A 16,184-nucleotide genomic window follows, 5' to 3' on the forward strand; every position below is an offset into this window, starting at 1 on the left:
GGGAAAGAGAATTACTTAGGGTACCTAAGTTACCGAATAAGCAACTCAGTCTAACACGTCAAATACGAGTTACTGGGCCTAGTAGAAGAACAAGGCTTTGGAGTCTAAGCTCAAGTTGACTAAATATACAATTAACATGCATGAAAGAAAGAACCCTGCTGGCATCAGCCAGTGGCATGGTGGTTAGGTGACTGGATCCCACCTGGCCGACTGCATGATTAGAGTCCCAGACTCAGCAGCTTGAGAAACAAGCCAGATGTGCATGCTTGCCCAGAATTCTGGGAGAAAGAGGGAAAAGAGATTGCTGCGTGGCCATCCTCCCTGCAGGATGTTGTCTCACTTTCCCTCTCTGTCTCTGGAGGCTTGAAAAACATACTAGGCGCATGCGCATGTGTGCCCAAAATCCTGACAGGAGACTGGAGAAGGGATATCACCATGGCTCATCTCTCCCCACAACCAGGGGGTGCTTTCTCACTTTCTTTCTCTTTCTCTCCAGTGAGTTAATTTGCCCTATAGCAACTGAAAGAAAGAAAGAGCAAGTTCTGAGTAATGTTTCCATTGTCCTCTTCCTTCACACCTGGAAGGCAGAGAAAAATTCTGACCAAGAAGATATTTAATTTTCTCCACCTCAAATAATCTTTATTACCTATTCATCTGCTTCCTTCACTCTTCCAAACTCTCCTACCATATGGCTAGTAGAGGATATTTATGCAGAGACTACTTTAGGATAAACCAGTGACTACCCCTAGATGACCTAGGAAGATTTTACCATCTGAAAAGAAGACTTCAACAACATGAAGAGAATAATTTCTTTTTACATAAAGGCAATGGCTTTTGCCAAATATGTAGTATAGACTAGAAGAAGAACTGCCACGTATACCCAGAGGGCAGCTGATAGGAACTGGATGGAACTGCTCATGAGGTATCTAGTGAGAGAACTCTTTACTGAAATAACTCAGGAATAGCATAGAACTCATTGTCTTGTATAGCAGATTAAAATGGGCTGATGAAGTCAGAGTGGCAAATAAACTAATCAAAGTACCTGCCATTTTTGTGACCCTACTCCTCCACCTCTCCCCTATGACTAAATCATGTCTCCTTGGTAGGGTGGGCTGAAGCACTTCTGACTTCAGAGCCTCAGGTGCTTTTTCTGTCAATAAAGTTTCCTTTTACTCTTGGAAAACAATTTTTTTCCCCTTAGGGTCAGAATGCAAATAATGGAAAAGTGTTTCCCAGGAGAACTATTCTTGGTCCTGAGACTGGAGCTAAGTTTTTTACTTGAGACTGCAGAGTAGACATTCTAGCCTTCCAAAGGAGCTATTGATTTGCATACTATTGTGAAAACACCCATGGTATTGCTCAGAAAGGTCGAGCACAGGCCACGTCTGCCATGGTATTTACTCCACAACATTTTAGCAATCATTCATGAAGAAGGAGGTAAGGGCATGGCAAATGGCAGCTGACAAAACCTACATGTAGCTTTTATTTTTCTTCTGTATTTCTAGTATATACATATCTGCCTTTATATATTAATTACATCTTTTAAAAATTAATGACATTGTTAGCACCAATATTATATCCATGTTTCAGGATTCTTACAACCTGGAACAAAGAGATCATAAAACACACTTCGGCATGTATTTGAGGTGCCTACACATGATCCTGACACATGGGTCTGAGCTGCTCTGGCTTGACATGAGGTTATATAGATTGCATACACAGGCATTTCTCACAGTATTCTTTTGGTAGATGCTGATCAATGAGTATGATGTTATATCCCCATTCTCTTGGGGAGAAACTGTCTTCCGCCCTGCTAATGCTTTAGAATTAGCAACTATTGTAAGCAGAGAATTAGAAAAGAATCCCTATCTGACCTTTGATCTGTTATGGCTTGTAGTTGCTATGTCAGGGGTTAATTAACCCCCTGAAACTAGGGGATTTCATAGTGTCATGGCTTGCTTTATTTTCTGGGACCAGAGCCATTTGAGAATTTAAAGTCACTTCTAAGCAATCTTCTGTCTGTCTCTATTTCTGTTTTCACCCCTTCCCCCCTCCTTCTTAAACCAACATATTTGCCTGATCTAAGATAAACCAGGTCCTGTCATTTAAAAGGAACTCCACTTTATCTTCAACATTCCATACTCAAATTGATAACCCCACGTCAAGCATTCAATTATATTCCTCCAAACTAGGACATAGAAATTCTTTGGACTCTGGTTCAAAGCAATTCTTACGAGTAGATTTTATTTCCAGAATCTCAATACATTTGTAAAAACTAAGATAATGTCATCAGACTCAATAGAATGCAAAAACCCTAGTGAACTGGCCAGTTGGATGTTCAAACTTACCACAGTTCTTTTCATCACTACCATCAGCGCAGTCTTCGTCTCCATCACATTTCCATAACTGAGTAATACAGCGGCCATTTGTGCACTGGAATTGGGAGGGTTCACATTTGAGTTTTCTCCCTAGGATGAGACGGAACACTTAGCAATCCAAAGATAGAAGGGTGATAAGTTAGAGATGCAAGCTGCCCAAAACCCATGCAGAGGGACCCTCAGAAGACAGCTGCGTAGTTACCGGCTGTCAATTCCAGGGGCCTGAGCTTCATGGGTCTTGGGGAGCGACTGACAATAACTGAGTCCTTAGCTGGGCACACATTAAAACTAAGCATGAGATTTTCTAGTCTCAGTTCCAATGAGATATACCAAGAGACTAAATCCACTTAGTGATTATAAACACAAATGGTAAACACAACTCTGAGGAAATATCCTTAGAACCACAGGTGATGTATTTTCTTTCCTTTTATTTCTTTTTGGTTCCTGAAAATTGGGCCTGATAGCTGGAATACTGATTTGGGGCAATGGTGCCAGACTAAATCAGAAAACCTATATTTTCCAGAGACCACAGGGGCATCATGTCTGCCACTAGACTCATTTTTCTCATGTGTTTAAGCCATTTGTGTGGCTATCATCACACAGCCAAGTAAATCCTAATCCTCTAATGGCATTTCTTGTCCACATCCAGCACAAATGACGTTCCTATTACAAAGGAAGAAACAGAGATTGAGAAAGGGCTACAAGCAGGTAGAAAGAGAGGTTTAATACATGGGTCCTTGTTTCAGAAACTGAGGTGTAATTGGAAAAACATATGTTTACAAAACAGCCCCGTGAAAAGATGCAATCATTAAGGAAAGTAAAGAAGCAGAGGGAGATCCTTTCTAATTCAGCAAGGAAGGAAAGTGCGTAGAGCGTGATACCTGGATTCTGTTTCTCTGAACCGCAGTTTTCCTATGCGCGATATACGGATATTTAATTCACACAATGGTATGAATTAAAACTTGCGAGGAAGGCACTTAGCTTTTGCCTGGCACGGAACAGCTACTGTCCAGGTTTTTGCTGTCATCAGCAGTTCTGTCCTTCTGAAGGACGTGATAAAAGGCACAACAGATCTGATCACTTGAAGCAAATATACAGTAAATATTCGATAAAACCAGGGGAAGCATGTAGCTCAGACACATGACTTTAGGAGGGTTTCCAAGCAGGAAGCCTTCCGATTTCCTGCCACCTTTCAGCAGTTGCAGCTGTGTCCTGCTGGCATAAGAGCAGATAGATACTACAGAGACAAGCACAGACTGGAACGCTTGTGTCATGGGCACAATACGCTAGTTGGTCTCCCTGGTATCAGCTACTCCCTGCTGTCTGTGAACATTCTATGCTTCGTGGTCAATTCCCAGGGAGATTAAAATTTGGTCCTAGATTACTGCATGGGTGTGGTTACCTTCTTAGGTACAAAAGATATTTTGAAAACTATATCTACCATACTGCTCCCAAGAGCCTCCTTAAGCTCAGATCCAGCTACAAAACAGTATGGTTTAATGGCATTTCTTACTTACATTTCATCATATTTATTCATCCCCAAAATATTTTATTGGATATGAGATACAAGGAATTTAGAAGAGGGACTAGGAAGCCTAGCCACGGTGGTGCAAGTATAAGGGCACTGCTGTGCAGAGGCTGAGGCCGCATGGGAGGCTTGTTGCCGGGCACAGTGGTGTATGCCTTTGGTCCCAGCTAACGGGGAGGCTGGGGCAGTAGGACCACAAGGGAACAATCCTATCAAAAATGCCTCTCTCTCTGTTTCCTTGCCTCCCTGGCTGTCCTTCTCATAAAGAAAGAAAAAGTGGGGTATGAATAAGAGAAGGATAGAGATTGTTAGGAGGTCCACCTGTTTGTGTTCATCCCGCTAAGCCAAATACAAAGGACCTGGCTATGCCCCCCCCTTCCCCTTTGCCACTGTAATCCCAATAGTTTCTCAATGTCCTCAATGTGGGGGGTACATTTTCCAGAAGCTGTTTGTTCTTGGTCTGTTTTCTCACTACCTTTGAATACTTTATTTGAGAAAGTAGAAAATAAAACATTCGTAGAGAACATAGATATATTAATAAATATACCTAGAATAGTCAGGTTACAGAGAAGATACAATGAAGACTGAAAGGCTCTTTATTTTTCAAAGGTTTTAGTTACCATAGTCAAAGTGACACAAAAAACACAGGCATGGAAATTTATGTAGTCAAATAGTAACAATATTATCAGAACTTAAAAGTAGATAAAAAATTTAAAGTAGATGCCAGATGATAGATTTCCCCTTGAGGGTTAGGTACCTGAAAGAAGACCTCCTTAAAAATGAGTTTTGATCCTTTAAAATTTATGTATGTATGGCTTTTATGAGATACATACACAGGCACTCTTTTAGAGATCTTTTGCTGTAGGGTGCACGTACTCGCTGGAGAGACAGAGAGACAGAAAGCGAGAAGTCCGCCTTCCCCCTTCCAGGGGAGATGGCCATGTCACCATCCTTTCTCATCCATTCTCCTCCCAGAATCTTGGGCACGCATGCGACATAACCACTATGCCATCTGTTGGTCCCCACAGGCACTCTTTACAGGGTCTTGTGCTATGGTCCCTCCATTCTTCAGCCAGCCACCCAGTCGACTAGCCAGGATCACTGGTGTGCCTGGCACACTCAGGTAGACCTAGGAGCCCGTGCTGGGGTATTCCCTATGGCTCCAGAATCTCAAAGCAGCACCCCACTATTGAAGTCACCAGTCCTGGGACAAAAAGAAATTTTGAAGCTACACATTTTACAGACACTCAAATTGGCCTCTAGTTAAAAATAGGTCTACAATATCCTAAGACTGGCACTTAATACATTATCACCTTAAAGAGGGTGTCTGAATTGATATAAACTATCATCAGTAATAAATTATATTAAAATTCCAGCAACTCTGTCCCAAGAATCTATACCAAGCAGGCTCGAAGGCAGACACAGGCATTTTCTCAGTATTCATTCCAGTATCTTAAGATAAAAAGGACCTTAACTTCTCCCATTTCTTTTCCCAGGCAGTCCCACTTCAACTAAGCGTCTGTCCCACTTCAACTAAGTGTCTGTCCCATTGTCATACAGTTGTGTTTTACCACTTCTCTTTCTCCCTCCCCATCCCCCCTCCCTTCTCCTCTTTCTCTCTCTCTCTTTCTCATGCACACACCCACCCACAGCAGTCCATTAGGAAGGAGAGACAATTAGAGTTAGTCTAGAGTGTTACTAAAACATCCTTGCTTGTTTAGAAGAGAAGTGAGGTGGGGTAGGGGTTGGGAGAGTAGCTGGTTTTCACAAAGGAGCCTATAGAGAGAAGGAATAAAGACCATGGTTTTATAGCTGTGCCTCTTAGTTTCCTAGTTCCCTAAGCACTTCGTTTTGAGAGATTGCTACTGGGCAGGAAGTGCTCCCCAGTTCTGTTTAACTCCCTGCTTCATGCAGAGGTGGTGAGTCAGACACTAAATCAAATGCTGAAACCTCATCTATCTGACTGCAACCCTGTAAGGTTTCTCTTCATATTTCCACAAGATTCTACCTTTCCACCTCTGGTGCTCCATGTAGACTGCTGTGGAACAGAGCTTCAAGAGAACCGAAGGCACCAAATGAGGTAAGAAGCTTTTGGTTTCTGAAATGATTGGGATCACAGGATTATAGACATGTAGGCTATTTCCATCTATGAAATGGAAGCATCCGATTGAGTACTATACATTCATAAAGGGACCATGTGGAGTTCGAAATCATCAACACCCCATGTTCTTTAAATCCATAGATTACAGAAGATAATGACATCTCAGAAAATAACACGGCCTAGCTTAGGTGGCACAGGCTTAAAGACATGGCTGCTGTGAGTGTTGGAGGCCATGATTCAGTACCAGCCCAACCTAAGACAGGTCTGGCATGTGGCTTATGCTTGTGGTCCTAGCTAATGGGAAGGCCGGAGCAGGAAGGACCACTAAGTGACAGTCTCTGTAGAAAGTGCCTATCTCTCTCTACATTCATTTGTGCTTATTCTCTCTCTTTTTAAATTAAAAAACAGGGCTCCATCCTATGTGCTTGTTCTCTCTCTTTTTAAATTAAAAAACAGGGCTGGTCCCATGGTGTACTGGTTAAGCTCTATTCATTGGGAACAGAATCCACATGGCTAATTGCGAGTTTGAGTTTGAATCCAGGCCCTAGAAGCTTGAAGATCATGCTGGGTGTGTGCCCAAAATCCTGATGGGAAGAAAACAAGTACGAAAGACTGTTGCATAGCTATGACCTGTTATGGGGTGTTTTTTCTCTCTCAGACTAGTGAGTGTACCAGAAAGGGGGAAAAAAAAACAAAAAACAAAAAGACAACCTTGGGTGGTTGGAAGTAGAAGCATTAGGTATGCTATATTTCAGGGTCTGCTTGCTTGGAAACATAGAAAGATGGGGTAAAATGCAAGTTTTAGCAGGTTCCCCAAAACCATAAGGCTTCACAGGAAGGTGTTATGGCTAACACGGTGGTTGATGTTGGGGAACAGCTGTAACAGCTGTAACAGCAGGGGCCCTGTGGGCTCTACTCTGTCTTTCAACCAAGGAGACTTATTTTTGGAGAGATTTTTGCTATAGGGTGCGTGCACTCGTCAGAAAGACAGAGAGAGAGACAGAGAGACAGAAAGCGAGAAATCATCCCACGGGGTCATGGCCACGCCGCAACCCCTTCTTTTCCAATCTCCTCTTGGGATCTTGGGCACACATGCACATGTGCCCAGCATGAGTTTAAGCCACTGGGTCTGGGACTCGAACCACGGTTGACTACATGGGAGTCCAGTGACATAGCCATTATGACAACTGCTGGTCCCCAAGGAGACTTTCTTTTGAATGCTGGATTTTGTGTAAAAATTGGAAAAGTGTTCTATTACTTGAAGGAATTGAACTGTCTAGATTTCCTTCTAATTCTAATTCTTAGACTACTTCTGACTCTTTGGGTTAAGGGCTTGGAAGTCACTTCTGTGACAATTTCCAAGTCACTTCTACTCACTTCTGTGACAATTTCTATTTGTAATAAGTAAATTCCCCGAAGTGTCAAGGGATTACTTGCTTGTGTCATATACATAGTGGGATTAGACTATGCAAACAGACTTCAAGGCACCCATGTCCAACTGAGCCTTGTTTACCTAAATGGTAACATTGCTAACTAGATATTTTGGCAGTTCATTGGTTCCAAGAAACTCAAGGTTTTTACCAGAAGTCAGTCTGCTCTTGTCTAATTGTCCCTGCAAAGGTTAATATGGAAGAATAAGCAGTAAGCTTCAGTAAAAAACTGCCTCAACCTTCCAGTAAATGCCAAGCCTACAATATGGGCTACCAATTTCTCTGTAGGGCCCTAAGTAGCACCTTGGCAGAGAGCTCCAACACGCATGCCCAGAATATAAAGCTGCTGTCTCTGAGGATCAGGCTCAGAGTATACTTCAACTTGCACAGAGGGACTTGTGCTGTCACACTGCTGAGGCTACCAGGGCCAGCGTTCACTTCTCTTCTGTCCTCCTCATGGTTTGAGCACATGGCTGTTAGCATCTGCTGGTACATCTTCTGTCCATTAGTTTTGGTACTTTTGGGGCTGGCAAGGGCATATATTTTTAGTCTGGTTTCCTCCTTTTCATTTTAACACCAACCTTTCTATTCATAGGCTAAAACTCCTTTTAGGACGAGCAGATTTTTGAGTCAGCAAGGATGTTTTCTTACAAGGAAGAAGGTCTGTAAGAGGCAAAGTACCAAAACAGAGGTGGCTAAGGAAGAGGTTTGAGATTATCAAGCACATAGGTGGTGTTCTGGGCTTAAAGTGAGTCTCTGGAGCTATCTAAGAACCAGTTTGGGGCAACTAGAAACTGTTAGATATGTAGGTTAGTTCTTCTGACTCACTGGAATAGGTGAATTTTGCAATTCACTTGTCACAGTTTTTCTGTTTATATCAGATTGAGATGATCTTAAGAATCTCAACCGGCCCAATCTCTGTGCACAGTCTGTAGTGTACTGCACTGCAGTGCTGGAAGCACATGGCCAGCTATGAGTTCAGGTTCCCACCTGTTTGACCTGAAATATGCTGTTTTGTGTATGCATACCCTAAATTCTGATAAGCTAAAGGGCTAGGGAAAGGGAATAGCAGTGTGACAGACTCTGTTGAGGAAATACTTTTCTCTCTCTCTTTTCTCCCATGTATGTGCATGTGTGCATGTGCTATCATAAATAATAACAATAATGAAAATAAAGAATCATGAATAAATAACTGAATGCCTTTTGTTGCTGGCCAAACACTACTCTAAGTGTTCATTCTCAATTCTATATGTTTGCATATTTATAGATCAGGAAACCTATTCAGAAATACAGTTCGGGTAAAATACAGTTTGCCTAAGATTATCCTGGTAGAGATAGGATTTGAACCCAGGCACTCTGCTGCCAGATACAATACTACTGAGCATGCCAATACACTAGAGCACCCAATTCAGGACTACATCCTTCTAGAATATCCTGTTTCTTTGGAATAGACATAACAGAATCAGCTTAAATTAATCTACAACTGTTGGGTTGTTGAAAAAGTCATGAAGCATTTTTTGCATAGAGAAAATATGCCATGATTTTTCTGAGAACCCAACAGAGCTACTCATCAAGATAAACTCTCATAATATAGCCTTCGTGTTGATGGAAACTGCCCCAATCTAGTTTTTTTAAATGCTGATAGAATTGGTTTTTTGTTTTGTTTGTTTGTTTATTTTAGCAGCATTTAGTCCTTTTTCTAGAAGGACTACAGCTCTCAGTTTTCTTGTTCAGGCCACTTTGGTCAAGTCAGAGCAAAGGCCTTCCATCTGATATACTTTGGAAGTTATTAGCTTCTGTGGGTGCTAAACTAAGTTAGTGGTTTTCAAGCTCTGGTGTACTCTATCTGGGAGTAGCCCTTTCACTTACTTTTTTTTTTTTTTTTTTAAAGGTTTTTGCCATAGGGTGCATACACTCACCAGAGAGAGGGGGAGGGGAGGGAAAGTGAGAAATCACCCCTCCAGGAGGAATAGCCATGCCACAGTCCCTTTTCCTCCGGGATTTTGGGCACATAGGCACAAGTGCCCAGCATGACTTTCAGGTCTCAAGGTCTGGGACTTGAACTGTGGTTGGTTGTGTGGGAGTCCAATGTCATAACCACTACACCATCTGCAGGCCCATTCTATCACTTACTCCTTTTTTTTTTTTTTTTTTTAAGGGTTTTTGCCATAGAGGGTGTGTGCTCTCTGGAAAGAAACAGACAGAGACAGAGAGAAAGTGAGAAATCACCACCACCACCCCATACCCCTAGGGCAGGATGGCCACACCATAATTCCTTCTCCTTCATTCCAGTCCAGGACTTGAACTACAATCAGCCATGTGCGAGTCCAATGCCATAACCACTATACTACCTGCTGGCCCAGAAACGAGCATAGATTCTTCTTCTGACATTGGGCCATCAAGCCTTGGCCATGTCCAAGCCCTCCTCTCTTACTTGATCTAAATTTAAGTCTCCTATTCCTTTTTCTCCAAGCTGCCACATTCTCGATCCAAATCAAGATAATGACTCAAGCAACCCAGAATGGCCAGAAGTGCCAAGGATGGGCTCATTTCCTGGCCTCCCACTGTCTCTAGGATTGAGCCTAAGTTCCCTACCAATTTCCTGGGATGTTCTCTATTGGTCACCACTTGCCATCTGTTCAGGCTGTATCAACTGAGCTCACAGTGCCAAGGGCCCCACTCACTTCCCCATGACCTTGCTCTCCCTCATGGTCACTTGGTTTTGGTTTGCCTATGATATCTGTTCACTTATTCACCAGGAGTGGGCTCAGATGACACCTCTAGAATAAGGCCCTCAAGGCTTCTTTTGGCAGACCTTGGTGTCATCTGGCTGCTTTCCCATTGTCCCCTGTACCTGTCACACAGCCACGATGCACTGAGATGTGCTTACCTGCCTGTTTCTACCTTTAGACAAAGATTCCCTAAGGCAGGACCTGGTATCTGACACTCAAACATTTCTCTAGACACTAAGTTGTCCTGAGTGCATCAGTAGATTTATTAGTTCACTAATAAAGCTGGCCTGAACTATAGACTTTTGTCAAAACACTCTTCCTGGCATTTCTGAACTTTAAACCAAGTGTGACTAATTGGTATACCAGCTAGAAGTCTTTGAAAGAGTCTAGGTTACAGAGGCCCTGGTTCCCTATGCTTCTGAGGGACTTTCACCTTATCTGTGTGGTACTTTATTATGTAAAAACAGTACACTTTCACACACTTATCGGTCAGAATGAATGCAACAGTGTGGGTATGTTAGCCTTACTTCTGTGAACTGAGAGGTTATCACCCATGGAGGGAGTCAACAGTGGCTAACTGGTAAGGTTAGATGTTTGATATATCAGACCCAGAATTCACCTCTGACACATTTCAACACTCTTGGTAATGTTGGAAGCAATCTGTTATTGCCTGAATCATGATATCTTTGTAAGACCATCCATAGACTCTAACTTCTGGTGATTTCAGGGAAACTCTCTAAGCTATAACTCAGGTAGCACATGGGAACGCCTGTAATCTTCAGTTGCTGTGTGCCTCTTTTTATTTTTTTAATGTATTTAAATTATTCACAGGAGACAGCATGTGTGCCCTTGTGAGAGAGAGGCACACTTGATAAGGTCTTGTTACATCATGATCTTCCCTGAGCTCTCCAGCCTGTCAGGATCTTGGGTGTTTGTGCACCTGGCATGTTTTCAGCCCTACAGCTCAGTACACTACCATTGCACCACAAGGCAGGGCCTTAAGATCCAGTCTTTATCACTGGATCTGCTCAATCCTTTTTTGGGTTTCTATTTCAAGCTCTTTTTATGGAAGGTTATTTATTTCTTGAGACACATATACACACCTCCAATAGGACCAAATACCCCAATTCGTCCTCAGTCTTAGCCAGCCCAAATCACGGGTACAAATATCTGGTGTGCATGAGGGGAGGGGTTCCAAGATTTGAATCGAGAACCTTCTTATATGGGAACAGATGCATTACGGCTGACCCACCACTTGAGCCAATGTTCCAGGCTCTTTGGATTTTTCATTATCTGGTTTGACTTCTTAATTAGCCAAACATTAAGAAGGAAGAGACAATCTCTGTGGTCACTGTGTCCCCTGTGCTGATGCCTTATGGTATATGGTAGGTGCTTAGTAAGTGGACATCAAATCACTTCAGGCGGACATACAACAAAGACAAGCATCAATCTAAAACCACGTAGGGGACCTAAGATTAGTTGTCAGGTCAGATCTTGAGAAAGCATTCTTAAGAAAAATAAAATTAGAGCCATCTATAAAATAGGAGCCCTATTTTACTGACAGTATTTGGGAGAAATATTAAGTTATAACAGGCAAAGTAACTTGCAAATGTTATCTGCCATGAAGGTTTTATGATTTCCTGAGCTTAACAAATTGCAATCACCCCTTGTTCCATCTCACTGCCAACACTGTGTCTGAATATGTGAAGTCTCCTAGCCAGCAGGGCCAGTCAGGTACCCCAAGTTGGTAGCCACCCTAGCTAGTGAGCCCATGTCCCCACAAATTACTTAACTATAGAATCATGCACAGCCTCACCTCTTCCCATAGAGTATCTCTAAGACACATAGTAGGTAAAGGATTTCTAAACAAACATGAAGACATTTCTAGAAACATCTTTGCATCTTTATGCCTACTCTTAACAGTACCTAGCAGGCACTCTCTTACTTAGTTTAAAGCCTCAAAATAACTAGCAGGCCCAAATTTTCCTGGGAAACTTCACATGAAGGGAAAAGTGTGCTTTACTTAAGGAATCACTTGCGATCTCATTTAGTTCTTGCAGAGTGGTTAGTGTGTCCAACTAGGTGGCATTAACAGCGTCTGTAGAGTTTTTATTGCAAGCCAAAAGACAAGTTTAGCAAAGAGACAGTGATTTAGATAGAAAACATGCAGAGTAAAATTGAGATGATGTTCATTTGCAAAGAGCTAAGTCATATTTTGCCCTGAAGTTCTCAGGATATCTATCATCTTTTGGATTTACTAGCCAAAAACTCTTCAATTGGAGAGGGGAAACGTCCCTAGACCACTTCTGCTCCACAAATACTTCCCATTCGTAACCTCAGTAGAAGATATTTTCGGACTCTTCTCCTTGAAACTAGTCTGTCACTAAGCCTAAGCACTCTCCTGAGATTGATTTAAATGAGAAGGGAACAAACCAAGCAATTTTGAGCTTACCAGCTAACCGTACAGAGGGCTACTGTATTAGCCTACCACAAGAACCTCTCCTAAGGCCGCTACATTATAGCCATGTCAGAACTCTTTAAGGTGCTCAATTTCTTATGGGCTCATATGTGACAGTGGCTTTCTAAAAGAAGGTCAGTACCCAAAGTGAATTTAATCAAGTTATAGCCATGTCGGTAACTGCCTCAGTTGGATCACTACTTCCTCTACTCAAAAGAACACCTTTCTTCACACTCCGCGAGAAACAGAAGATGGTCGAGATATTCAGTATGAGGTATCTATTGTATAGTTCTATGCTGTGTGCCAAGCCTTCCAGTTTGGGGACTTCCTGAAACCATATGGCTGGGTACTGTCTGTTCCCTGGATCTCACGGTCATATTCTATTCCAGGAGTTCTTGTTTAGTTTTATCAGTTTGATGTCCCTCCTGGAACACAGGGGCTTGGAACGACTTTTCATCTCTTCTAAACTGTAACGAAACTACTTAAAGGATGTCAAGTTTATGGCTATTCAACTTCTGAAAGGGCAGCTTTAGAGGTGGACACTTCCTTTGTGCATGGAGGCTTCCCAGGCAACGTTTGGTGCTTAAATATGCAGTTTGTTATCCTGAAGCCTTAACATATGGCGATGTACTGAACCTGGCTTTTAGGTATCTGGAGACTCAAGTAAGGACATCAAACAAAATGACACAGGACAGGCACCATAGGTAACAGTCACAAAAGGGGGCTGGAGGATGACTCAGGGAACAAGGCTACTCCAGGCTTCGAGAAACTCTTGTTACCCATGATGGCTTGGTTGGGGACCCTCCTTTAAAGAATCCTGACTCTTGTGCTCATTTTTGATGAGGATTATTATCATCATTGTACCTTCCCACAGTGCTGCCTGGATACACCTGCTTTCTTCCCCACTAGATTTCTGGTTCCTGATCTCCATGTCTACTGGTGCTGCCAGTTACACCAGTTCACTCCCCACAATAAGAATACTTTCTTGCTGTTACTTTGCTAGTTGCTAGTTTTATCTAAACAGCTCTCATAAAACCTTGGTTTTGTCTAGACTCTGGCCTGAAAGACTATATGGTACCTCTAATTTTAATCTTGGCCTCCTGGGCTGGAGGCAAATGCACTAGAAACCCCAGGTACTTTGCAATCAGGTATACTAACTTCTCTTGTTAGCATTACTTAAGTGCCTTGCTGGAGTCGAGTACACACCTGCTCTACCTTGATGTATTGTAGATCAGCACCACGACTGCGATGGTGAGTAAGGAGTAAGTGTAGACCAGGGCCAGAGAATCAGCGCACATGCCCTAGGACTCAGAGTATAAGACAGGAGCTAGTCTAGGTTGGCTTAGGGTCAACACTTGCCTCAGCCAACCTGAGTGTCCTCCTGTTCAGAAAGAATCTACCTCCTTTGCTTTGAAGATTTTAAGTCTGCCTGGGCTTCTGTTTTCTACTGTGAACAAGCATCTCACGTGTGATCCAAGGGAGTGAAGGGAATCCTCACTTGCTGAACAGAAGGAGAACATATAGCTTTGACTACCTCATTCCAGCATTGTAAGTGCATTCCTAGTGTTCTGTAGGATAAAGCTGACCTCTAACTGAAAAGTTATCAAATCTTACATCCGCGTATATAACCGGGATGCTGCAAAGATGAATCTTTTCTCCCACCTCCTTGATCTTTTTCAGTAGTGTCTGGTTTACTTTAGTGTACTGAAATGTTACAAGAAAGTGTAATGTAAGGCACTATTCTGAGAAATCGTTTAATAAGTTAATGATTAATGCCAGCTTCTGAAAACTCCTGTAAACAGTGCTTTTCAGCTTCTCACTTGTGCCACCCATCAAATTCCGTGTTCACTACACTAACTAGCCCTTTGCAGAACGTGTACATAGGAAAAGCATTTGAAGAACAGCCCGTGTGAGCTTGTCAGGGGTTTGGGTTTTGTTTTCTTTTGTTGGTTTGTTTTGTTTTTTGTTACTTTTGCTTAAAGACAACACTTCTCAGGCTGATGAATTACAGTCCGCGGGGCCACGTGACCAGCCTAAACGTGATCCACCCACTAACCAATAGCAGAGGGCCGAAAAGCCCATCCTGCTTCTCACACTCCGGACAGTCGGAACCAAAGGGCACTGCGCTTTCAGAGACTGCTTGACCGCACTCTCTGAAGTTCGCTCTTACTTCAGGAGACACGTGACTGCACGCAGGCAGGCCTCCTAAGCCACTGGGAGACCGAAGCTAGGGACTCTCACGTGAGTTTGGGACTGGGGCAGCTGTCTGTCCCAACTCCCTACAGCTGGCAAGCAAACCCCATCAGTGTCATGTCCTGGATTCTGATCCAACCCCCTTGAAAAGCCTCCTGTCGCCTGCCCAGGAAAGTTATGAGGTCCCAAGCAGGAGGGTGGCTGAAGTTGAGCAGCACTCCCAGGCCCCCTGCAGCAGACCCCAGGGAGTCCAGGGCAATCGGACTGCCCTTCCCAACCAGTCGCAGCCTCCCCAGGCTCCCTACTCCTTTGATCTATTGTCTAGAAAGAAGGCTAATTACAGTCACTAGATGAGGACTCAGTGCTCGAGGAAACGTCACTGGAAACGTGGATCACCAAACTAACCTGATTAAGTCTTCCTTCCACTCCCGGCTCAGCGACACGGGAGACCTGAGAGGTTTCCAAGCGCCGCCAGAGGGGTAGGAAGCGGAGAGGAAAAGCACCCAAATGGGAGTCCTGTCTGAAGCCACACTCCTCCTCTAGCCCGCACGCCACGGGGCCGCCAGGCGTGCGCGGACTCGCAGTCCGGGTGCGCAGGCTGCGCACTCCTGGCCGCCCGCGGAGCCTGCCCGCTGCCCGCTGAACGTGCGCCTGCTCACGGCCGCCGGAGGACCCCCTGCCCCGGCCCGCGCTGGGCACCCCGCGGCTGCAGAGGCGCCCACCTTCATCCACTGTCCGCTCCCAGCCTTCCTGAAGTCCAGGGACCGCGCCTCGGGCCGCAGCGCTGTCTCGGCCCGGCCCGGCCCTCTGCCTCCTTCTGAACACTCCGCCTGGCAGAGGAGGCAGAACCATTGTTCAATGGCTCAGAAGCCCATATTCCCCGACCCGGGTCAAGGGTGTGAAAACCGGGCAAAGCAGTAGCTCTGGGGGCGGGGGGGCGGGAGGGTGTAAGGGGATGAAGACAAGTTCAGGAGAGGCGATAGGACACCCCAAACCCGGCCGTCCCCCAAGCCTGGCTCCCTGTAGCCTTGGCAATGACTGTCAGCTCAGAGGCGCCACCAGGGTGGGGAGGGAAAGAAGGCGAAAAGAGCCGAGGGGCGCCTCCTAGGAGGCGGGTGGGCCAAAGGAGACCCGGGCTTCGTGGGGGCCCCCTCTGGCGCCCAAGCTGGTCCGGGGCGCCCGCAGAGGGGCGCGTCCTCACTCACCGGTTCCGGTGGCGCCGCTCTCCGGGGAAGCCCAGCACAGCGCGAGCAGCAGCCAGAGCACCCAGCGCGCGGACGTGCCCATGGTGCCCGCCAGGATGGTGGTGCCGCCGCCGTTCGCTCCGCACAACAAGTTACCAGCCCTTCCGAAAGGAGGAAGGA

General features: G+C 44.5%; 1 protein-coding gene across 1 annotated transcript in view; it reads right to left on the minus strand.

Moving 5' to 3' along the window:
- Window positions 1-16,178, minus strand: part of VLDLR (very low density lipoprotein receptor) — a 45,070-nt gene extending 28,892 nt beyond the window's left edge. The window contains 3 exon segments of the mRNA XM_027773426.1: window positions 2,349-2,468; window positions 15,543-15,650; window positions 16,026-16,178. Coding sequence (XP_027629227.1) covers window positions 2,349-2,468; window positions 15,543-15,650; window positions 16,026-16,107 — 310 coding nt within the window. The 5' untranslated portion in view covers window positions 16,108-16,178.
- Window positions 16,179-16,184: the final 6 nt, after the last annotated feature.

Source organism: Tupaia chinensis, unplaced genomic scaffold (genome assembly GCF_000334495.1).
Source record: "Tupaia chinensis unplaced genomic scaffold, TupChi_1.0 Scaffold000354_1, whole genome shotgun sequence".
In the NCBI taxonomy this organism is placed as follows: domain Eukaryota; kingdom Metazoa; phylum Chordata; class Mammalia; order Scandentia; family Tupaiidae; genus Tupaia; species Tupaia belangeri.